Source organism: Poecile atricapillus, chromosome 1 (genome assembly GCF_030490865.1).
Source record: "Poecile atricapillus isolate bPoeAtr1 chromosome 1, bPoeAtr1.hap1, whole genome shotgun sequence".
NCBI lineage: Eukaryota > Metazoa > Chordata > Aves > Passeriformes > Paridae > Poecile > Poecile atricapillus.
Genome location: NC_081249.1, coordinates 134,481,340 through 134,505,932, shown reverse-complemented (window position 1 = coordinate 134,505,932; position 24,593 = coordinate 134,481,340). Strand labels below are relative to the sequence as shown.

Below are 24,593 nucleotides of genomic sequence, written 5' to 3'. Positions count from 1 at the left end.
CAATCTTTTTTTACTTTTTTCTTTGAAAACTGTGGGTTTGAAGAGAAAATCCCCACTTTAGATTAAGATAATATTCTTCCTATTTGGTTTTTGCCCTTTGACTAGCAAAGGAGTTACAGAATAGAGGTAAGACCAGTAAAGTGAAAACTTAAGATGATTTGCTAAATGAACTGTTCTTACAACATCACTGCAGAATAGGAAGACTTTAAAAAAGGCAAAAGAGGCTCTTTGTTTTGTTTCTAAGTCTGTTTGCAGTTTGGCTTGAGGAGCTGCTGGTCAGTTCCATATCCTCTGCACATGAAAAAGGAAACACTGTACACAGCTCTTCATACTCTATTTGGCCTAAACATAGCAATCCTATATTAGCTATATAGGAACACCCCTGCATATGACCAAGTCCCTTATGAAACAGAAATAACCTATCTTCCAACTTCCATGCTCACAAGCCTGCTGTCAGTGGAGTTGCAAAGGGTAATACTGGAAAGCCCAGTTGTCTCTGGGTGGGCAGAGTTGGGGATTTTCCTTTAAATGCCCTTTTTTCAGGATATTGGGGACAAGCAGGTGTTCAACTGTCGTGATGTTTGCCGTGAAAATGAGACTGCATGGGGTTAGCAGAAGCTCTCAGAAACCAGCACCTTGTTAAATACAGAATTGGATACACATGTGCTAAAGCAAGGTCTTGCTGGCTATTGTGGAGACATTAACCATCAGCTATTGTGGAGAAAACATGGTAAAATACATAACAGAACTTGATTACCATAACAAAATTATTCTTCTGTGCATTAGTATTTAGTAGACTGGCCTAGGAGGTTGTCGGATGATGCCCATTTTGTTAGGCAGAGGAACTGCTTGGTGAGAGCAAGATATCTTACTGTCTGTTCTCTGTGCCTTGGGTGAAAGGATGAGTTTCCATTTTGTTCAACTGCTGCTGTTCCTAGGATCTGTCTTAGATAAATGCAAAAAAATTCAGATTCCATTATCCTACTCAAAACTGGTCTTTTTTCTATAGGCAGTTTGTCCTCTTCACTCTGTTACTTCATCCAGTGATTGTTGTTGACTCTTTAAAACAAACATGTTTGTTTTCCTGTGACCTGTGGATGTGGTAGCTATGTATTTGAGCTTTTGAATGTATGGAGAGTAACCCTTAAACCTGCAGCATGGGGCTGCTGGCTTGGAGGGGTTTTATTTAATTTCTTTTTTTTTCTTACTCCTGGCTCCACTGGGCAGTAAACTTGGTCACAGGTGTCCTCTCGGTTGGTGCATGTCCAGAGGCGTGGAGCAGCCTGGCTTCAGTTGACCGACCATCCTGATGCTGTTCTGTTAAAGCTCTTGGTGTGCTCCGCGGCCCCTTTGGGTCGAAAGCGGCTCAGCTCAAACACGGTGCTGATCTTTGTCATGGGTTTGGCAGCCAGTTCCTTCAGTTTCCGGGCATCAAAACGTGGCTTGTGTAGAAGGATGGGTAAGCGGCGGGGAAGAAAGACGCTTTCTTCCTTCTGTGGCTTCTTCTCTTCTGCTTGCTGCTTCCTCTCCTTGGTGAGTGTCACCTGGTATAAAATGGCATCCCACATTCTCATGGCTTTTGATTTAACCAGCATGGAGTCTTGCTCGATGACTGCTTGAGCAGCATCCTCTTTATTCCCTTCCTTCTGTCCCAGCTTTTCTGGCTCAGACTCTGGGAAGTTGTTTGCTTCTGGCTGCACCATCAAGTGCTTCTTGAGGCGATGCCAGCCACTGGCACCACTTCCAGAAGGTCTTGGTGCTTCTACTGACGATGATGCTGGCTCAGCCTTGGCGAGACAGCCAATGTTGGGTAAGCTGGGAGTCATCTGAGGTTCAGGGATGTGTTCTGCCTTGGTGTCTGTGGATGTGGGCCCAGTACCATCAGTTTGTGCTGGAGTTGCTGTTGCTGGGCGTCTTTGCCTCCAGGGAGCGCTGGATGTTGATGGTTTTAGCACATTTCTGTCTTGCTGGGGCAGTTCAGGAGCTGTCTTGGATCTGGATATTTCAGTGTCACTTCTGTGGGTTGTATTGATGTGGGCATCAGAGGTGCTGGGCTCCTCAGTAGGAACAGGTCCTTGATCAGGAGGCTCTGTCTCTGCGGCAGGAAGGAGGGGAGGTTTTGGCAAGGGGGGAGTGGCCTTGCTGTCTTTAACTGAGGTGGGTGTCTGCTCTGGAGATGGTTCAGAGCTGCTTGTTTGACATGCTGGGGAGGTAGGCCTTTTGTCTTCGTGGTTGACAGTTCCTTGGGTTGGGTTTGGTGTGGGAGTCTTAGCCCTGGGGGGCTTGACGCTGTGGAAATAAGTGTTCACCCTGGTGACGTAGGTAACCCCTGGTGCCTGTTCTGTACTGGGTGTACTGGAAGGAGGAGGCTGGGGGAGAACAGACACTGAAGGGTCAGATGGAGAGGGAAGGTGGGAGCCCATACCTTGAGGCTGCTGGGGAGTCTCAGGTGCTCCTGGCTTCTGTAGCAGGGGCATGGCTGAAGAGGCTGTGAGCTTGACATGTTCAGCAATGCGCCGCTGCTCGGTGACCTTCAGTGCGAAAGGCTTCCCCTTTCGGAAAGGGGAGGGGGCACGGTGGCTGACAGGCCTGATGGAGAGGTGGGTTGGCAGGGGGGCAGAGGGGGGTGCTGTGGTTTCAGGGGGCTCTGCTGGGGCAGGGCTCTCAGCACGTTCTTGGTCGGGGCTGGCTTCGTTCACAGGCGAAAGGCTGGAGCGGAAGGACTTGCCCTGCTCTGAGGTGAGGATGGCGTTCTTCCTGGCTGCCTTCTTCAGCAGCCGCTGCAGCCGCAGGTTGTCCTTCCCAGGCTTTGGTAGGGTGGGAGGGGGAGAAAGGGGGTGGTTCTGGGAAACAGAATGGGTGGAGGATGGTACTGTTATCAGCATTGTCATTTCCTGCAAGAAAAGACCAAGTTTAGAGTTGGTGTGGGCTTAGCCCTGGGCTAGATTCTGAAATATTGATATACAAGTCCTCCTCTTCTCTCTAAAAGCTGTGAGTATGGAGTTAATACTGTGGGAGAAGAGCATCCATCTTTGTTTTGTTGCTCTCCTGAGGTAACCTCAGCCAGTCTTGAGGGTGGGTGTGGCAGGGCAAGAGATGTCCTGGGGGAAGCTATTGCCAAACCTGGAGCCCTTCTGCTCCTGGCATTAGCACAGTGAGAGTTCCTGGGGACCCAGATGTTCGTGTCTTGGCAAGTCCTAATGGGATTTGGAAGGAAATGTCAAGGGAAACAAAGTGGGTTTGAAATTTTGAAGCTTTGAAATATCTCCAGAGGCAAAAAGCAGGAATGTTTCATGGCTTTCCAAATTTCAGTTATTAATACTCTGATACAATGTTACATACAACAGAACAGCCATAAACTACATATGTCATTTGAATCAAAGTCAACACTGGCCTTGATTCATTTCAGCTGGCATGAAGACACCCCTGTGAAATACAAGGCTTCTCAGAAGCTCTGTTTATTGGTGAGGAAGTGCTTTGCCACAACACTGACTCTGGCTGGTCTTTTCTCGCTGCATGAAGCACAGGGACAACATTTTCCTTCAAGATAAAACTGAGTTTTCTCATTCCCCTGGGAAGCTTTGCCACTGTCTTGCCTTATCTCTCATTCCTGAGTGAAGTAGAAATGGATTGTGCTCTGTGTCAGGTCTGATCTCCAGTAGTAATTGAAGCCCTTTGGCCAGTGCTGGGCTGCTCCTGCAGGGATGCCTGGCTGCTTTTCCTGCTCTTACTCGTCACTGCCTCCTTTCTGGGGAGTGCTGGCCAGTGGAGCTCTGTGACCACTGCTCAGGTGAGCACAGTGGAGCTAAGGGTCTGTGTTGGGCATACAAAGATAAAACTAGTCTCAGTTCTCTCCTCTCTCTTTACGAGCAAGCTGGGGAGCACCAAACAGCTTCTGACCTGTAGTGACTCTTTGGCAGCCCCAGGAAGGAAATCTGACTCTATCCTGGCTCTTGCTCAGCACAGAGTTGCTGAGTTTTGCTATGAAATGAGGCATAAATCACTGAGCCCCTTAATCCCTGGTGCTGGATGCAGCTGAGCATCCTGAAACAAGGAAGAGGAGGGCAGGGTGATGTCAGGCTTGCCCAGGGGGGCTGTTTATTTCATGTGCTGTGTTTGTTCCTGGTGGCTCCCAGCCTGCTCTGGTTAGTGTGGGTGTGTAGCATGATACCTACTGTGCAGGAAAACTATCCTGAGCAGAACTGTGAAAAGTGCAGAACAGCTATTTGTGCTTGAGTGCCCAGTGCTGGCTTTGGGCTTGCACTGTTGCTCTCAGCACTGGGCTGGGAAGGGGATCCATACCCAGCAAGCAGGTGGTGTGTCTGCCAGAACTGGTTGGGGATGGGGGGAGAAGGATGACTTTTCTCTTTTTAAAGGCAGCAGTAGCAAATAAAAGCACTGAAGAGGTGGCATGTTGAGCTCAAAAGCTTCTAGGTCAAGCCCTCACCATGGTGGGTGAGCTGCCCTCCAGAGCAGGGGCTGTAGTGGGCAGGGTATAGGCAGTATCTAGCAAGTGGTGCATTCAGTACTGGAAAGACATGGATCTGCTGGAGCAGAGGAGGAGCACAGAAATGATTAGAGGGATGGAACACTCCTATGAGGACAGGCTTGAGAGAGTTAGGGTTCTTCATCCTGGAGAAGGGGAGACTTTATTGTGGCCTTTTAATATGTAATCGTGGCTCATAAGAGACATGGGGACAGGCATTTTAGTAGGGCATGTTGCAATAGGACAAAGGGTAAAGCTTTTAAACTAAGAGGGTAGGTTCAGAGTAGGCATAAGGAAGGAATTTTTTATGATGAGGGTGGTGAAACACTGGAACTGGTTTCCCAGAGAGGTGGTGTATGCCCTGTCCCTGGAAATATTCTAGGTCAGGCTGGATGGGGGTCTGGGCAGCCTGATTTAGTTGCAGATGTCCCTGTTCATTGCATGGGTGTTGGATTAGATGACCTTTAAAGGTCCCTTTCAACTAAAGGTCCCATTCAAGCCATTCTGATTTACTTTAGCTGTAGGCATGAGAAACCTGCTGTTTTCTGTGAGGGGGTTTGCAGGGGATTTGTGTCAGCTGGGGGTGACAACTGTTGGACGTGCCCAGTGTCTTATCAGCTTCATTCCTTAGGCACAAGGCTGTCATTAGGATTTGCTTTGTTCCAGAAGCTACTCTTAGAGGCAAGTCTTCACTGTTCCAAAAAAAAGGCTGAGAGCCTACTCCTTTGTAATATACCTACTTTCCTCCCCAGCCTCATAGATGTTTTAGGTTCTTCTGGGTCAAAAAGCCAAAATGTCTCAGTTGGAGGGACATGTAGGTATTTTTGTGACACTGCTCTGGCTCTGTTTGTGTAGAAATTGGTAATTGCTTGTGGGGTTTTTTGTGCCTTTTTAAAAATCTGCTGAAGGGTGAGTAAATACATGCACCTCATGGTAGGATTTATTGTGGAGTGACTTAATCTGCTGCTGTTTAATGTGGTCCCATGGACAGACTGTACTACAAGATGAGCTATGGTCCAGCAGCACTGGTAAACCAGATTTATAAAGTTGACCTGCTTCAGGCTAGTGTAGGGAATACTGAAGAGGTAGGGCAGTGAACTTCCCAGCTACTGATCAGCTCTTGGAGTGTTTTCCTTGTCTTATGGATTGCTGCACTCCAGAAAAATGCAGCTCCCCGTGAGTCAGAAGGATCTTTCCTGGGATTTGCTGCACACTGCCAGATGCTACTGAGGAGGGTATGGGGGCTCTCAGAGTGGAAAGTTTAGTATGCATACACCAGGAAAATCCCTCTGCTTACAAAGTCAGAAGCTGCTTCATGCTGTATAACCTCAGGATTTGTTGTCTCTTACAATAGTCCGTGCTCTTAAAATCACTCTTGCTGCTATCTCAGCATTCTCTCTGACTCGAAATCTGCTGTGCTGTGGGTCTTGAGTCCTTATGGATGGTAACTTCCATGGTATGTGACTGTGTTGGAATCTGTGTGCTCGGACTAATGGAGCAGTGAGATGCTAAGAGACAGCAAAAGGAAATCAGCTGTTAATTTATTTGTCTTCCCTGTCAAGCCTGGCTTTGTTTTGAGTCTCCTTCAGAGCTTTGTGTGCTCAGGAGAAATTCTCAACAAGGAATATTTGTCTTCCCCCTTGCCACCTAATGAAACAAAATAAAGGGACATACAGACTTGCTTTATTGCCAGTGGAAAGGCTGGAGCTGAAAACCAGGGGACAAGAGGGGAGCCACTGCCTGGGACACTTGTGTGGGTTTGCAATAAGCTAGAATGAAGTGAACCTAGAAGTCAAGAGGCTTTCAAAGGGTTAAGTTTCCCTGCTTCTGGTTGAGTTCCCATGGGTGGATGCATGCTCACCTACTCTTGGACCCCAACTGTTCTCCTGACTTGGCACCATCAGCAATCAGCCCCAAATCAGGAATAATGGGGAGAATGTCAGCATGCAGGAGTCATTTATCAAGTGATGGAAAAGTCATTTGTGTGCTGGAGTCCCTCGGCTGCACCAGCTGTCGTGCGTAGAGCAGATGGAGGGAGAGCTGCAGGAGCCCAACACTGCTGCAGATGGTCCCAAACTGAGCGTCAGGGGCTGGGGGGACACTCTGCCTTAGTGGCTTTCATCAGCTTGGGAGGAAGCCTGCAAATCTCCTTGGGGTGGGAGACAGCACGGCAAGAGTGCAGCCATGAGCCCTGCTGGGCGTGCAGCATCTCCTCTGCCACGGGCATGGACATTCCCAGCACAGTTCAGTTATGCTGAAACGTTATGGATGGGCTGATTCACAGGGCTTTGTGAAAATGGGTGGGAGAAACCCACCTGTAATTGCTAGAGAAGACAGTCTCTGTATAGCTCAGGGTATTGCTCATGAGAGGCCAAATGGTATCCATAATATTGTGTTTTCTTGTCTTGCAGCTGAGCTTGGTCCTGACTCAATGCAAGCCTCCACGCCACTATTTCCTCTGCTCCACAGAAGATAATTGAAGGATGTTTCTCTACTCCTGACTGCTGTCAGTCTGCTTTGGGTACTGCCTGCCTCCTCTTGGGGTTTGAGCAATATCCCACACTGCCTCCAGATGGAAGAAAGGAACTAGATCAGCTGACAAAATTCACCCCGTTTTAACTTTCTGCGTGACTCTTTGGCTTTTTTTTTTTATATATATTTTTTTTTTAATCTGTCTCTGCTATGGAGATGAGAGGCTCTGTTCCCTCTCCTTTAGAGAGGGATCTGCTGCCCTGCTGAGCAGGCAAGGCTTTTGTTATGTGATTAAGAATTTCTCCTTTTGTGGCCCTTGGTGGCTGGGTGGTGGCAGAGAAGGGAACTCGAAATCTGGTGAAGAATTGGTGTTTGAAAGGAGGGCAGGTCCTGAGTGTGAAAAGATTGCAAGGGGAGTGTGATGAGAGTGCAAGGACCCCTTGTCACTCTGTTTTGCCAGCTGTGGGTATAGTCTTCCCCTGTTTATGATGCAGCCTCTGTCCCTCTACGTCATCTGCTTTGAGGGACTTCCATCTACTGGTCTCTGCATACATCAAATTGCATTCAACCTAGTCCTGTTTTTTTTCTTTAATTCCCAGATCATTCTTTAATCACAGTTATGTACCCATGCCAAAATGTTCCTGCCACTTTCCTGTCTCAGTAGGGCAATAGCAGCTTTGTTTCAAATTGCTGCTGCCTTCCTCTAAGATGGGTTGAAGATCTCCTTTCCCAGGTGAGGAGCGCTGACCACTGGTGTTATCTCCCTTCTTTGGGAAAGTGATTTGCTTATTCTCTAACCCGTGGACTCCAGTGCTGGTGACTGAAACACTTCTAAAAGTTAGATGTGGTGGCACCTTGAAAACTTGCAAGCTATGTTCCTGAAGCTGAGCAGGATATTGGGAAATGGCTGCTGCTGGAAGCGATCTTGGTGAAATGGCATCCTAGTGAATTGTTTGTGGAGACCAAGGCTTGCTGTGAACTTGAGGAAACTGAGGCACTCACGAGTGGCATTTCTGGCCTTGGGCCTGGGGTCTGCAAATCAGCTTCTAGGGTTTTTTCTGAACTCTCCCATGTTTACATACTTCATGGTGTTAACATGTCCCCCATCCCCACTTTAGTCTCATTCCTACCTTCTTCCCATGTCAACATCATTTTGCAACTTGTTTCTACCCTCCTGGAGGGAGGACAGCTTGTTTCTCTGCCTGCATCAGTGTGCTTTCTGCTTAAAACTTTCTGCCCCCTTGATTTTCTTTTTTTTTTTTTTTTTTTTTGTAAGCATTTAATAAAATTTGAAGAAGATGTTGTAATGATGGCAACTCTGAGAATTTTGTTCATGTAGGAGTCTGCAGCAAAGCTGTTTTTCCAAGACCTTGAAACTCTCTGCTTGAATGTGAGGTGGAGGAGAGGAAGCATCAGCCTGAGTGGCAGGGAGAAAAGGAGCTTGACATATACAGGAAAGGGGTTTTCAGTGTGCCTGCCCTATTTAGATCTGCTATTTTGCTGCATTTTTCATGGGGAGTAATTGCCTGTAAAAGGGGAAGGAGCAGTGCTTGGGTGGGCAGTGGAGCAGCCTGCAGAGTCTTCTTGGGGAGTATGATCAGCTAGGAGAAGCACAGAGCTTAGGTCCCCAGGTAATAGACCTGAGCAACATCATAGGCTTCAACCAAAATCACTGGTCATGTCAGCTATAAAAAAAGGGGAAAAAGTCTTCCTCTGTATCCTGCTAATCCAGCTTCAATAAGGTCAGTATAGCTGTCTGTACTGGAACCCAGCACACTAATGAGCTGATGGCTCTATCTGGAACCATCTACCTTTTATAGAAAAACCTTTTTATAGGGGTGACCTTCCAAGTAATAATGCTTTTATGGTGCAGAGACAATGAAGAGTTTCTGCTATCCTAACATTTTAGGAAAGTGTAGGTAAGGAAGGAGATAATTCCAATATAACTTCTTGCTCTTTCTGCTGATTGGTACTCTTGTTCTCTCCATCCTCTGCTTCAGTTCTGGGAGGCAGGAATTCAAGGAGTCCTGTGTTCTTCAAAGCACTGAGCAGCATGGCCCCATTTTCCTCCCTTCAGCCCTTCCTCTGCTGTGCTGGGATTTTCCAGTGAGGCTGGAGCGGTAGCAGTGTGGTGCATAGAGATGCTCTGGGTTGAGGTGAAAATAACACTACTTTGTATGTGTGCAAACTGGTTGCACCAATTTTTCAACACAGTTCTGTAGCTGGCTGGTGGAAATAATGGCTGAGAACTTCTCCAGTTACTATTCCCGTGCCCTGCCAGTTTGCAGAGGGCAGAGAAGGCCCCAAAGTCTGTTTGTGTGAGATTCCTTCTCTAAGGAGGGTTAATTTGCAGAGTGTATTTTCTCCACTTAAAGCCCACAGGGACCTAGATGTGGTTTCAATAAACAACTGCTGTTATTGAGGTTGTGGTGACAGAAGAGAAGTGAGCAGGTTATGGGAGACCAGAGCTCTCTAGTGGTGGTCAGGAGGCAGGGAGAGAACTGGCTTGGAGCAAATGTGTGCAGCTCTTTGAGATATTATATCAGCCAGGGGAAAGGTTTCCACAGCTAAATTAACTTGATGGTGTGCTGTTTTTCCTCCCAAAGTAACATGGTGTGCACATGGTGGTGGGTGGGACTGGCAGTGGGGTTACCAGAATGGAGAAACCTTCCCCATCTTCCGCAAAAAGAAAAAAAGGGATGTTGCAGCCCAGATATGCTGGATGTGCATTTTGGGCAATGCTAAGAGGGGATGAGAGCTTGGAGGCTCATCTCTTCTCCCAGCAGGAACCTGCAGGGACCTGTGGCTGATTTTGAGTAAAGGAGAGCAGGCTGGTGCCACTCTGCAGCAGTTACTGGTCTGGTGCTAGTAGGGCTATGAGACCTTAGCTCTGTCTTCTCCTGAGACTGCTGCATTTTGAGCATAACAAGGACAAACTGTCACACTGAGTCTTGCAGGATTAGTCTTAACCTCAAAGCTTGGTGGAGGAGAGTAATGCTTTCCTGGTGCCTGTATCTGCTGGCTGCCTTCATCCCGTGCTGCCATGCTTCCCCAAATTACCATCCCCTTGGCAGGCTGGCAGTGCCCAAAAAGAGGGACTGGGAACCCCTATGTGGGCTCTCAGTGCTCTGAACTGGGGCTGTACCTTGATGTGTTGCTTCACTACAATTTTTTCTTTACCCATCTTGTCTAGATTATGCAGAAGGTGAACATGATTTTGGCTGCATTGGCTCTGGAATAAATATGTGGGAGCTCCAGTCATACTGAAATGTGCTGCTTGTCCTTCTGTGTCAGGCTTCAGGGCTGCTTTTTTTCCCTAGAGGGTTTAACAGATTAATTCTACATGAATGTATGCAAATGGGATTGAAAAACATGGTCCATGACTATTGCAATGCCATAAAACAGCATTCTTTAAACTTGGGGGAAACTTAAATAATGAAAAACTCAAGTCTGTTTTGAATATATGTCTTTATGTAGCACTTGTTCTGCGTTGAGAATGGGGGCTGGACTTCACCTGGTTCTCTTTCCAGGTATAAAATAATTACAGGCTCATTTTTGCATCCATCCTAATCTATATGTGGGCATGCTAATTAACAGATTTCTGCTCAACCCTTGCTTGCAGCTCTGCACTGGGCCTCTGGCATGGTAATGGACACAAGAGCCTAGAGTTTCCAAATGACTTTGTTCCTTGAAATGTGTCTGCAGCTTCTGCTCTTTGAAGGAAAGGTCAGCCTCGGGGACACCTGAGCCTGAATGTCAGAGCTTTGCCTCCTGCCACCACCACCACCTTTGGGAAGGAAAATAAACAGGCTCAAAGAGCAGGGCAGCTATAAATACTGAGGGGGCAGCTGATACGCTGCGGAACGAGGTTCTGAGGTTGGTCTGTTGGTAGCTCCTTGCCAGCTCAAGACACTTCCCCTGACACTGCATTTTATGCCTATGTCCACACATATATATCTATATATTTGTATAGAAGCAGGTTAAGAGAAAAAATGTATTTCACATTGACAAAAGTGCCATTGGAGTTAGGATTTACTATAGAAGTGGAACCATTGCAAGGCTCCTGATAGTGAGACAGGTGACTTCCCTGGGATTTTGCATTGAGTCCCCTGAGGGTTTTGGTTGCAGTGGAATGATTTTATTTAGATCACAAGTTTTCAGAAAGGTGCTTCATCTCTTCTGGATAACTCTCAGAAGTTGTGGCTTAGCAATACTAAAGACAGGCATTAAATAAACAGAAAAAAGGGGTCATGGACTTGGGACTTGTGAGACTGATGGGAAGAATGGGGAAAGGTTGAGGAAAAGTAAGGGAGAGATACCATTGGGATTTATACAAGTGAGCACTTTAAGGCAGGAAAGCAGCAAATTGCAAATGTAATTATTCAGTGAGATGTTTGGTTGGGCCGGTGGGTCTTCCCCAAGGTTGTGGAATGTCTCTGAGTGGGACACAAAACAGCAGCTCCAGGCTTTGGTCCTGACTCCCATCCTGCTGCTCAGTCATCATCCTCACTGTCAATCTGTCTCAACCATTTAAGTGTAAAGAGTGTGAGGATGAGACCCAGCCTCTATCTTGAATGGCCAAACCTCTGATCCATTGTCTTTGGAGGGAGATACCTAGCGTAGATCTAGGGTGTCCAAGCAAGAACTCCTGAATCCCACGGGGATATTGTGCCTTAGTTATCTAAAGCAGATGCAGCAAGGACATATCCCAGAGCAAACAAATGAGTGATGGAGGAACAGTCTACCACAAAAATCAGAAATAAATATTAACTGGAAAAAAACCAAAAAAGAATATATTACTTACTGATGTGTAATTTGTTTCCATCTGAAATCATTTGCATGTTGGGAGCATCATGTTACTCAGTCCGGTTTACGAAATTAACAGGAGATTGTTCCTTTGAGATCGTGTCAGGTGCTGGTTGCTTGTGACTTCTAGAGCCCTGTAGGTAAGTTCAAAGCATCAGATAGAAAAATGTTTATGGTAGCCACTAAGTACGAGAGGTTTCTCAAAATTAAATAAAGGGACTTTCTGAAAGCATGAAAAGTTCCACCACCTAAAATTAGCGTGAAGAGTGGCTATCGAGTAACACCATTGCGTGCTCCCAACTTTGGCTCTGCAAAGTTCAGCATCTCAAGTACTGGAGAGGTGAAGGGCAGAGGATGGAGATGTTGCCAGGGCAGCTATTCTAGCAGAGTAGCTCCAGGCGATGAAACCAGTTGGAGGCTTTTCAAGTTGGCTGGTAAGATTTACTGTTTTGCAAAAGTCAGGGTTGCAAAATGCAAATTTGGAGCAGTGCTTTGATTGTTACCTTCCTGAGAGAGGAAGAGACCAAACTCTGTCTTTACTTGTTCCTGGCAAGGGACATGCGATGTGCAGAGGATGCAAGTGTGGAAAATGCTGCACTGGGAGCAGAGAGGGTTTGGTGTTGATTAGCTTGGTGAATTTTGGTTGAGGGGTTTATGTGCAGTTTGACTCAAAGATCACAGCTAAGACTGCTCAGGTGAGCTGATAAGGATGGCACCAATTCCAGCCTTTGTCCTGGGCAGCCTGTGAGCTGCCCAGACACCATGCAGGTGCTTACTGCCTCTTGGCCTTGAGGCACCTCATCCAGCTTTCCAGCTGACTTCCTAGGTTCTGCTTTTTCAGAGCCTTTCAGGAGCCTTTAAGTGAGAATGCCATGGCAGCTGTGGGGTTAAACATGCTCCCAGAAAGATGGGGGCATGTGAGAGCAGTTTCCTGGAGATCTACAAAGGAGCTTTATGCGCAGGTTAAATTTGGCCTGTTTCATATGGCTTTTGAGATGCTGGTGAGCTATGCCACAAAGCCAGCTCTGAAGGCAAATTCCTTCTGCTTCTCCCTTCTAAGCCTTGTTGCTCATGGACTCCTCTCTAATCTGAGTTACTCAGTCATGGATCAAGGTAGCGAAGCTCTTCCTTCATCCATCAGGGGTCTGGCCCATCTGATGAGGCTGGTTCTTGTGGGAAGGGGGAGGTATGTGCTGGTGCTTTGGGTGAGTGTCAGAGGTGAGCTCTCCATTTGCTTTCTTCCTCTCTGCCTCCCTGAGATCCTGCCTGGCTCTGCAGGACACGCTGCTCCTTATTGCAATGAAGACCTCTGGAAGGATTTGGGGTAGGTGCTCAGTCCTTCATACAAATACCCTTATGCAATTAATTTCTCTCTGACAGCTTCAATGTATCAAAAATGCCCTTCTCTTTTAGGAGTGCTAATGATTTTGTGTGTCCCCAACACTGAAGATCTTTCTGGGGAAAAAACCCCAAAACCCAGGCAATAACAACCCAACTGGAAACTTAAGAAACTCCATATTCTGAATAAGAATATTTTAACAGTTTTTAGAAATGCCCAAGGAGAACACATTGTACCCTGCTCTGCCACTGTCACCACCGAAACCATGCCAGCCTAATGCAGGTATTTTCAGCATGCACTGTATGAACGATGAAGGGCTGGCTTGTGTTTGCACACGCTAAAGTAGGGAGTGGTCAGATCCCTTCCTATTTCTTACCAAAGATGTAGAGTTTCTGCTCTTACAGGCTAAGAGGGGATAAGACAGGCAGATATTTCTACCAGCCAAGTTTCACAAAAGGGATGACACACTAGAGACCTCCATGGAAATTGTTGGTTGACTCCCTCCCACCAGATGCAAGGAGGAGAACAGCAGTACCAAGAAGCTAAATGGAGGTGTAACGTGGTCATCAATAAGAGAATGCTTGTTTGTTGCCTTTTATTCTCCTTCTTATGCCTCTGAACTTTCGCAATTTCATGAACCCGCAACCAGGAGAAGGTGTTGGCATCTTGAGGTTCCCCAGACACCTTCCAAGGCTGAGGTAGGTGAAACCACAGCTTGGCAACTGTTTTCTCTCCTTGTTAGCTGGATGGCTGCTGCAAGAGGTGCATCACTGTGCATGGCAAACACTGTACCAGGTCACTTCTGGGGAAAGGAGAGGCAACCAAGGATGGAGATCCTAAGCCTGAGTGCCAAGTGGATGGTATTAGAGGAGCCAGGGAGAAAAGATGGTCTTTGCTCAGCCCCTTTGGGCTGTTTCAAATTCCCCAGGTTCCCATTATTACCACTAAAATGACAGTGGTCTGCTAATACTCAGAGGAGCTGGTTATAAAGTTTAAGGCTATTCTGATCTCTTCTTGACTGGCTGCATAAAACATGTCATTGGTTTTTGCCCAGGAACAGAAAATAATTATATATATGTATTTATATTCTGTCCTTTCTCTGAATGTACTTACTTAGCCACTATCTGATCTTCCTTTTTATTGACAGCTACTTCAATTAACTTGGGAAGAGCGTTCAATGAACATAGGGCATCTACTCTAACCTTGAACTGCTGAATAAACCCCTCTGCAGAATTCCTTTCTCTGGGGTGGGATAAAGAGAAGGGCATAGGGGAACTGTATAAAATTTACTTTGCTTTCTTAAATGGCTTTTGTGATTCCCATTTCCCCTCTGCCCTGAATCATGGTAAAAGGTTTATAACTGAATGTCACAAAACAGAAAAACACATCCCCACACTTTCCCAGTCAGCTTAATACATTTTTCTGGATACCTTCAATTATTTCAAGGCTGTTATTTGTAGAAGCAGACAAACATGCCAAAGCCAAAATATCTATATCATGGAAAACAGTAAAAAATGTAGTTCTGAAAGCATTCAAACATGACTTTGGAGAGGAGGAGGAATAAAGAATCATTCAAACTGCAAACTCAAGTAAAACACATTTTCCTCATAACAAAACTCACTTTGGATAACTTCACCATTTCTGAATGACAGAAGGTGTCAGTGAAAGTTCCTCTGTAGCTCTACCATGAAGGAGTCATGGGCAAGTCTGCGTGAGGCAGGACCTCAGGAGCTCCTCTTGCCCAACTCAAAGGCCAAAGCAAAGTCTGCTTTGGAAGAAGATCCATTTGTTCAATGTTGGAGAATAACAGGTAGATGGGGATAGGTGTTGCTTTATCTCAGAAATTAGATCCCTCTTGGGCTGTGACAGAGTACCAATTTTATGGGAAGGATGTAGCTGATTTTATTTACAGACTCTGTAGGCTTTAATGAACATGTAGGATTTTAGAGTTCCGGGGCTGTAGAAGTCTTCAGATGAACTTTTCCAGTGCTATTTCAGCTTGCTGGCTGAGTATTAACCAGCCATGGAGGCAATGATCCATGAAACTGCTGCCTGCTGACTGGTGTGCAGTGAGCACAGGGAAAGGATATTTTAAAAACAAAACCCAAACAAAACACACACACAAGCCTTTGACTGAGGTGCCCATCTTTATGCAGTTTGAAAAATCATCTGGGCTAATGTGTGTGTGTTGTGTGTAAAGGCATCTCCCCTGTGTGCACTGGCTGCTGCAATAGGTCAACCAAAAGCCAAAAAAGATGAGAAGAGCTGATTACAGCTTCCCTGCAAGTGGCCCAGCAACACAATAAATTCCTGTGGCCCATCTCAAATAGTCAGTCTGGGTGTTCCTACCTACCAAGAAGAAATGTGACACTGGGCCAGGCTACCTATGGAAGCTTGTCTAGATCTCTGCTCCAGCCTCTAGTTCCTGCTCAAGGAGGGACACTGGTTTGCTGTACCGTCTCCCAGGTGGAGACTTTGTCACGGTAAAAGCATGCCAGGCTCTGGCTTGGGGTCAGCTGGCAGAGGGACTTTTTGTGGTTTGAGACCCTGGTTCGTGTCTGTGACCTCATGTGTGCTCGTTGGCCTTGGGGCTGTCTCCTAACCTGGAGCTGGTGGGAGAGAGGGGCTTTTCAATGACAGGTGCTTGCTGCACCCTCACCTAATGAAACTGGGTAGCTTTTGGTAGCTGTGCAGGCACAGCTGGCATTGTCTCTCCCTCACCTGGTCTCTGTGATCAGTAGGGAGTGTGAGGAGGTGGTGTTTGCTTGCTTTCTAGGCTGGCATGGCTGTGCTGTGGCAGCTCAAAAGGAGTCCTCAAAAGTCACCTTGCTGCAGGTGCAGGGAGAGCAGATGATGTCAAAACAGTAGAAATTATATATCCTAGAGCAGGAGCATCTAAAGTAGTAAGAGACAAAGCTGACGAGGAAAATGCGGCAAAAGATTGTGGACGAAACTGCTGTGTGATGGAATCAAGAGGTGAAATAAAGACTTGACAGAGAATGTGTGAAAAGCAGGGCATGTGGCTAAGGCATGAAACAAATGCTGGAGGGGCCTGTAGTTGTGTGCTAAACTGGATGGAGAGACCCACAAAGAAAAAGAAGGACAAACATAAATTGGGCTGTGGGGAAGGAGCCTTGGTTGTAAACCAGGTGACAGCAGAGCAAATGTGTGGATCAGACAAGCCCTCTTGACCAAGGGATGGAGAAGGTACCCTCAGTCCCTTGGGAGGAGGGATCCAGATCATGCTGGGACTGGAAATAAGATGCATGACATGGACATGAGTGTACTGACAGAGGCAGTCCATAGGATGCATGGGTGTCCTTTGGGACAGTACTAAGCAGAAAGGCCATGCTCCCAGGGTATGGTGATGGGGAAGACAGAGCACAGACATGAGATGGGATCTAAAGATGAATGTTGTCTGGAGCAGTTGCTAGACACGTCCATGAACTGAGTGGAAACTGCAGGCAGCAATGTCTGTTTCTCATCTATTTGAAAGTGAAGCTGCAGCAGAGAGGTCTCACTACCTGTTCTTCCCATTGCTCATTCCAGCCTCACCTTTGTCAAGATGCTTGGAGAGAAATCTGAGTGAGCGCTCCCCTGCCAAGCAGCACCGCTCTGGTGGAGGCTGTGCAACCCTGAGAGATGCTCCCACTGCTCCTGCCGAAAGGCTGGCAGCAGATGGGCCAACAGGAGCCTTCAGGTCCACATCTGCTGGGGAGCACCCTGCTGTAAGCACAGGCTGCACTTGCATGCACACACACACACACACATGCTGTCTTTTGAGCTGATTGATCCAGCCCTTGGCATGACAGGCCGGATTGTGGCACCCATCGGCAGCAGGGACAGTCTATAGCTCGCAGGTGGGCACAGGGGGCTGGGGAAGGCTCCTGCCAAACCGGGCCCACCACAGATGTGAAAAGAGAAACAGCTGGGAGCCTCCCCTCCCATGCATCCCCACTCTCTGCTGGTTTGGGCAAATATGGTATTTCTTGGAGGCATGCCCAGCTGGTGGAGAGCGTGAGGGAAATGAGGAGTGGAAGATAGCAAACCAGCTTTTCACACTGTGCTTTTGGAACCACCGAGCAGTTTTGCTGTGTTAGTGCTTTGGGCAGAGCTGGAGGGGGGAGTGGAGGTGATGATACCAGGTCTGGCCATGTGTTCCCGTGCAGCTGCTGCTCTTCTCAGCAGCACAGGGTGCCCACCCATGTCCCCACCCCACCAAACCCAGCAAACTCCCACATGGAGCCAGGGCGCTGAGGATGGATGCACTGTCCCCCTCCCACCTGACAAATAACAAAAGCATTGGCTGGAGGTGGGTTGCAGGAGGGAGGTGAGGGGATAAGCTGCCAGACAGCTGGAAAAGAAAAGCTGGACAGGAGATTCACATTACCTGGTGACTGGGAGGCTGCAGCACTGTGCTCCCACTCCACGGCTTTAAAAGCTTGTCTCTACATCCTCAGATGGGGACCCTTTCTTGCAAGCAGCAGGGAAAGAGTGGGCAGGAATCAATCTGTGACCTGAGCCAAAAATATCGCCTGCCCCACAGCTCCTGAACTACTTCTCCACTCCTACAGGCGGGTAGGAAGGGGGTGCTGGAGCTGCCAGGCACACAGGAGGGCACATGCTGTGCTGCTGGGGAGCCCTGCCAAGGGGAGAGGGGAGGGACGGGATGGGAAGCTGAAGCCTGGGATATTTAGTGAAATGGAAACCGTGAACCAGAGGGTTGTGTGAGGCACTGCAATCCTCTGCTGGAATAGTCATGCAACTGTGGGGAGTGCTCTGGCAGCAAAACCACTCCAGGCACCCAGCCTCCAGCCACCTGGGGTTGTCCTCCCTAAGAAGTCCTTACTTAAATAATGATTTCATGTCATGCTAAGAAAGGCTTACAAGCTCTTTTGCTGTTCCTGCTCCCTTGCATTTTGTTCCAGGTTCCCTGGAGCACTGGTGTGTGGCACAGCCCCAGCAGTGTCAGTGAGAGGTGGGTGTGTGCCACACAGCACTCGCACACAGGTGCACTTAAGGCAACACGTGTGCCAAGTGCCTCTGCCTTCTTACGTGCCTGTGACTGCTCAGTTCCAAGAGCATTGGATGTGGAAGGTCCATGGGCCTTCCCAAAGCTCTCACCCTGCAGCACAGCCAAAACCCTTTGCATGTAGAGGGGCAGCTGGGAAGAGTCCCTGCCCAGAGGGGAGAGTGGAGGTTGCTGCTGTGTGTTGAGACTGCGAGATCCAGGGTGCCACAGCCAGATTTTGGAGTGTACTATGTGTACTATGGAGCTATGAGGCCTCCCCAGTTTGTTTCTGAGGTGCCTTTGCCTCAGATACCCCTCTTTGAGCCCTGCCTGCCTGTCTGGTTGTAAATATAGAAGCATAAGCCCTGGAGGTTTTTTTCTCCAAACATGTCCCTCCCATCTTAGCATCATCTGTGCAATTCCTCCAGCTGCTCCTATACATGGTATGACCTTTTTTTTCCCCTTCCCTTGCTTCCCCCTCCATCTCATCCCCTCCCCGCCCATGCCTGCTCCCTTCCCTTCCCTGCCCAGCACAGGGAGTCTGGGACCAATCGGCTCTTCCAGACGATCAAATGTCACTATAAGTTGAGAGCTGCATCACCTTGGGACGCTCGCAGATCCCAGCCTGCCCGTTCCCTCTGACAGGGAGCTTGCTGCTTCTCTCCACTCCTCCCAGGTAAGTGGGATCCCTGGCAAGGGATGCTGCTGGGGGACAACACCACAGAAGGGATGAGTCTTGGTCTGAATGGAGAAAGCACCAGGGGAGGGTTGGGGTCCACAGGATCTGGGATCTGACACAGGATCCTAAGGAAAAGGCACTTCTGGTTCTGAGCTTTAGTTGGGCATCTCACAAGTCTCACGTCACCCACAGAGGTTTGGGTGCTTTGAAGACTCAAGGATTAGTTGTGGGAGAACATACCCTTCCTAACCAAGATTTGGGGCTGGAAATTGTGATCTCTTGGGGCACTCAGGGAAAGTTCCTTCCAGCAGCAGGAGGAAAGTGCTGACCTTCCCTCCCCTGTCACCCAGAGAAAGGGATGGCTGAGGCAGGAGGTATGAAGGGTGGATCATCAGGGAGCTTCTGGTGGATGAAGAAGGCTGTAGGTCTAGAGGGAGATCCAGGAAAAAAAAATGTGGCCATGGAACACTGCCCCCTCCCACAGGAAAGAAGAAAAGTCTGAGTTTTACATGATCAGGCTAGCAAAGTGAAGGAATTTGAAGTCATGAGTATGGGGAGCATCCGACTCTGAATTTAATCCTCTCCTCCTGTCCCTCTGCACACACAGGGAATTTCTCTCACAATTTTCTCATTTTTTGTGGGAGTGTAAAATGCTCCATGTATTTATATTTCTCAGACCAGTTTCTTGCTGTTGGGTGGTGGATATTCTACAAAGGCAGGAGGGACACCAGCACAGGTGACTTTGGTGCCAGCAATTTGGGTGTGGGAGCTGTGCTGCTGATGTGGGGGAACTCTAGTGAGGCTGTAGGTGACTGCCAGGGCAGGCAGTCATCAATCCATCCATCCCTCAAGGGGACAGGACTCAGGGAAGTGATGGAGTCCCCAGGAGCTGTTCAAGAGGCACCTGGCTGAGCTGTTTAGGGGTTACAGTGGTCGTGCCAGGTGGATGGCTGGACTGGATGATCTTGTTGGTCTGTTCCCACCTTGATGGTTCTAAGAGCAAGGAAAGGCAGGGCATGTAAGCTGAGAAAAGTCATTGGCTTTTTGTTCTCTGCCTCAGCTTTGAAAACCCCTTGCAGGGATCAGACAGCTCATACCACCCTGCAGACAAGGGTCAGGGGTACGTTTTGGGACAGGGAGTTGGGGTTTTGCTGTGACCCTGCAGCAGTGCTGGAGTCCTGCTGCTCTGTTTCAGCATTAGAGAGAAGTATATGCATATATTTATATGCTCGCTAGTTATATTATAGGTAATATCCATCTCTTTTAATATGTATGTATATTAAAAAAATCCATGCAGTGGGTTTACCGTGGCTCCTGCTGGGAAAGCATGGCCATGTGGTGTGTGGTGGAGCAAAGCCCCAGTCCTTACCCGAGAGCTGTCCCTGCCAGGTGCCACTGCCCATGCATGGCCACTTCTGTGCTGCCCCCTTTCCATACGGCTCTTGCTACCTTGCCTACCTTGTATGGCCTGGCTGGGGAGGGGATGATTGACGGGTGGGTTATTTCCAGGGATGGCCTGGAGGTGCAAGGCAGCCCGTTCCCCCTCCCGGGTGCATTCTCAGCTGCTAAGAGGCTTCTTGGGATGTGCTGGCTCTGCTCTTTCAGCGGAGGCCAGGAGCATTTGGGGCCAAAAGGGACACGGTATTCCTGCCCACCTGGGGCTAAAGATCGGTGTATTTGTCCTTCCAGTGACCTGCTTGGCTTCAACAAAAAGCAAAATAACCTTTGCTTTCACCTTTAATGGGTGGGAGCAGGCAGGAAGTTTTCTGTCTGGTGAAACTTTCCCATGTGTTTAGATTTCCTTCCAAAGGGTGGGCAGTATTAACTAATTGATTTTATTACATCCTTAAACCTCAGTCAAGACCGGAATCCATTTTTCTGCCACTATACAAACAAAGCCCAGTTATTGCCTGAAGGTGCTAACAGCCTTAATCCTGGGCTGCATTTGCTGTGTGTAAAGCAATTTCCACCAAAGGCTAATCCCGAGCCAGCTGGAGATTTTCCATTGCCTTCGGGCAAACTTAATCCTAACTGCAAAAACTGCCGATTGCTTAACAGATTGCTTTCTTTATTGCCTTTTGGATGTAAATATAGTCCAATTTCGCTGGCTGCTTTGATGACAGAGTTTGCTATGTGGATAGTGCTGGGCATCAAAGAGCCTTTCTTATCTTGGGTGGCTGTAGCTATGACAGTCTGCATTTTGCTCCTTGTTTTAAGGGACCAGACGGCTTTTGAATGCAGTGAAGTGGACAGACACCTTGTTCATCTTGAAACTAAACCTTTTTACCTTTCCAGCCAGGGCAGTGGCAGTCAGGTGCTGCCTTAAATGCCAGCTTCTCTCGACAGAGGGACCAAACCTGGTTGAATGTTTGGCCCTTGCAAGGCTGAAATCTGTGATCTTCCCCTGGATTTTTTTGTCCCCTCTGCCCTCGCCTGTGGGGTTCCTGCGTCTGGCTCATCTTTGTACAGAGTCTGCCAATACATTTGTTATTAATTCATTTTATCTGGGGCCAAGAAATCCCCTCAGGGTTGGGGTCTTATGGTGTCAGGGATGCAGGCATTCTCGCTCCGCTTTTATAGCACACGGACAGATGCCATGCAAAATCCCATTCGCATTTGCAGCGCTTGGATTAACAAATATGGAAGGGGGTAGGGGAACAGCCAATGTGACAACCCTCAGCAAGATGTCCTTAGAGCTAAATTGGAGACGAGATGAGCTCATTCCAATAACTGCTAATGGAAAGCCTGATTGCAAAGGCTCCCGTTGACTTCAATTGCCTTGGAAAGAACAGCGTGCACTGCGCTACGTGCCTGCCCTGCACCGAGCAGACGCTCGCTCTGTCTGCACACAGAGGCTTCTCGAGCTGATTTCTTCACCATTTAGTGGTATTACTCCTCTTCTTACTAGAATGAGAGAGGAGTTTAGCCAGCAGCCTTTTAAAAGTCCTCTTATTTTTTTAATCCTCCACCTTGGCAAGAAGGAAAGCTGCATTTATAAATGCTTAATCCATGGGAGGACTGGCCATTGCCCTGAGTCTTTATAGAGTGTGTATTTTGGAAGAAGCCAACAGCTGGGCATTAGGCAGGTTCCCTCTGCAGGTTTTTGCCTGGAGAAGCTCTGCAGTCCTGTTGCCTAAACCAACATGCTGTCAAGTATTATTACTAATAGCTTGAATAATTTTTGACGGCTGAAATGAAACTGCTAACATGCTAGCCACTGAGGAGATAGCATGTGCAAGTCTTCATCCTGAAGATTTTATGAAATCTAGACTGAAAAGACCAGGGGAGAGAGGCCAGAAATGTTGTAGCATTCAAGTAATTAACAGAAGAAGCAGTCTGAATTGGTGAACAGAAAAGCTGTTTTAAGGGTGAAATTCCTCCCAAACACAAAAAATTCTCCCAGCTCCCCCTGCCTGATAGGACTAGAGTCCCCAGAGTACCCCTTGGGATGGCTGTTGCAGTCAAGGAATGGGCAACCACAGCTACAAAGTTAAAAGCAGCCCGGGACCAAGAGATCAGTGATCCCAAATCTCATGTGTCCTGCCAGTAGATCACCCCTCCCATCCAGCACCTCAGGTCAGGTCATAACACAGCCACTGGTGGCATTACTTCCAGGGCAATGCTGAATTTCAGAAAGAGAATAAAAGAGGAAGTGGAAGGAAAAAATGTTGGCTGTTTATCTCTCCTTGCAACGTGGGGGTTTTAAATCCCGTTGATGTTAATGTATGGTGCCCAAGGTCACTGCTGGGGAATGGAGAGAATCCCTTATAGGGCAGGGTTGGAGCCTGTGGGATTACTGCCTTCCTCTGAAATAGAAAGCTGCTGAGCTGCAGTTGTTCCTTTTGAACCTAAGTCAGCCCACCTGCTCCTTCAAGACATCTCTCATATATCAGCTGAATAATAAAGTCATGAAAGTCGGGGTTTGGGCCAGCAAGGAGAACTCTGGCTTTCTAATTTAAGATCTGCTGTGGATTTGGAGAAAGTTTTGGGGGCCTTTCCTCATCTTCTCCCCTGGCCTCAGGGCAGCAGATGCTATTAGGAAAGCCAGTGCTGCATTACATAGGAACAGTTATATCAATATGAACTGCCTAACCAGGCATGTGGCTGGTTTTCATCTTAAACTAACCAACAAATCACTCACTCATCAGTTGTATAAACCAGACACACTTTTGGGTGCTGGCAAATAAGTACTTATCTCTAGGTTTATTGGTAGTTTCAGTTACTTTTGTAACTGACTGAGGCTTTGGAGCTGGCACCTTTCCACCTGTGGTAGCACAAAAAAAGGAAAAATTCCTCTGATCTTGCTGGAGTGATAGAAATATCAGATGGGTGTGGGAGGACACCCGGGCCTTGCCTGTCTCCCTGAGCTCTGGGGATTTTGTAATTTAAAGCTGGGACTGGGCAGCCCCTGGGTCTGCCTGTGTGAAGCAGCTGAGTTGAGGGGATATATCTTTTCAGATGATCTTTTTCTCCTCCCCTCCCTTTGTCCTCTGACATGGGTGGCAAAGGTTTGTGCTTCCCCCAAAATGTCAGTGTTGGTAGGGAAGTGGTTGCTGTGTGGGAAAGCAGGTGCTTGGATTTTTTTTGTCCTCAAAAGTCAATCCATCTGCTTCTGTCCTCGTATTTTTTATGAGGTGCACTCACTAGTAACACCTTTCTTTCTTCTTATTTGTTTTCCTTTTCTTCTCTTTTGTCTAGGAACTAATTGCCAACATGTCTGATACCGAGGAAGTGTAAGTAGAGAGAAAGCTGTCTGTGTGTTTATCTGCCCAGCTTGGCTCCACACGGCAGAGCGAGAGCATCCCTGCAGGGTGCTGCTCTGTGCTCAGCCTGAAGCCCCCCGAGGCAGTGGGGAAGGGGCATCTTGACTTGGAGTGTCAAAGACCTCTCCCTGTCCAGCACAGGACATCCCCCAAACACCTCCACCCAGCTCAGCCTGTCCTCAGTGGCTGTGGCACTGCACCTGGAGGAGGGGGAATAAAACCCACAGTGCAGTGGTTTCTGCAGAGTGGAATGGCCAAACCCAATGGGACCATTTGACACTTCTGCATCAGTAGTACAGAGGGGGGATTTAGGGTAGCCATGGGATCTGAAGAATCATGGGCAGACCTGCAGACAACAGACATTAAACTACATTGCATTGGGTTTGCTTCAGTGTATGGTTTAAAGCTTGACATCAGTACAGAGCGGGAGAAATACTCACCTAGTTTCAATATCCTTTTTTCCTCTCTCACAGGGAGCAAGGAGAGGGTAAGTCTTAGATCTGTCTGTAATTGCTTCTGTGCAAGCCTGCAATATTTGCTGGCTGTGTCAGCTGGTATGGTTAGACAAATCTGAAGTTTCCTTCTTGTGCTTCTGTCTGAGTGTCTCCAGCTTCTGGTGTTTTTACTGTAGCACCCTGGCCGTGTCCATGCTGCGGGCAGCCTGGGGGGGTTTCAGCCCCAAATTGATGCCCTGGTGGGAGGGGACGCTGCTAGTTTTTGTAGGGGCACTGCCATCTGCTGGCAATTCGTTTTGAAGCTTCTGTATGTGTAGTATATTGTTTGTAGGACATAATTCCCCACAGTTTTTATAAGCAATATACATAGACACTTTTCTATTCGGAGGCCCTCTGCTACCTTTTCCCTTCTCATGCATGAGTAACCTTAAGTTTCCATTGCCCAAGGAAAAAATCAATACTTTATTGTCTTCCCCTTTTTATAGCTACTCTTTTTTATTTTCAAAGTTATTTAACCTGTTACTTGACTTGCTGGTTTGCAAGTGGCCTCTCAGGAACCATCTTACCTGGTTCCCTGTGAGC

At 47.8% G+C, this 24,593-nt stretch overlaps 2 protein-coding genes and 1 long non-coding RNA gene across 27 annotated transcripts in view; 2 read left to right on the top strand and 1 right to left on the bottom strand.

The window, feature by feature from the left end:
- The window catches only part of LSP1 (lymphocyte specific protein 1), a 48,569-nt gene extending 40,288 nt beyond the window's left edge, over positions 1-8,281 (top strand). The window contains exon 11 of one of the 2 annotated variants that reach the window (XM_058863488.1): positions 6,898-8,281. The gene's annotated coding sequence lies outside the window, so the exon portion shown is untranslated. The remainder of the gene's footprint in view (positions 1-6,897) is intronic. The other variant, XM_058863503.1, reaches the window with a different exon arrangement.
- On the bottom strand, positions 728-17,753 carry PRR33 (proline rich 33). 2 transcript variants are annotated; one of them, XM_058863464.1, is made up of 3 exons: positions 17,494-17,753; positions 11,763-11,898; positions 728-2,843 (listed from the first exon to the last, which is right to left on the bottom strand). In XM_058863464.1, exons 2-3 carry the CDS (start codon positions 11,781-11,783, stop codon positions 1,290-1,292), a joined length of 1,575 nt encoding a protein of 524 aa, XP_058719447.1. In that variant the 5' UTR covers positions 11,784-11,898; positions 17,494-17,753; the 3' UTR covers positions 728-1,289. The 2 variants fall into 2 exon arrangements, with proteins under 2 accessions (XP_058719447.1, XP_058719438.1); XM_058863455.1 differs by having other exon boundaries at positions 728-2,894; positions 17,494-17,752.
- LOC131592238 (uncharacterized) lies at positions 12,184-24,132 on the top strand. Of its 23 annotated transcripts, none has more exons than XR_009280557.1 (9): positions 12,184-12,198; positions 13,024-13,088; positions 13,178-13,385; positions 13,491-13,655; positions 13,756-13,801; positions 16,653-16,831; positions 18,651-18,790; positions 23,492-23,526; positions 24,030-24,132. It is a non-coding gene; the product is annotated as an uncharacterized LOC131592238 (long non-coding RNA). The 23 variants fall into 23 exon arrangements; XR_009280556.1 differs by having other exon boundaries at positions 13,753-13,801; XR_009280560.1 differs by lacking the exon at positions 13,491-13,655 and having other exon boundaries at positions 13,307-13,385.
- The last annotated feature ends 461 nt before the right edge of the window (positions 24,133-24,593 follow it).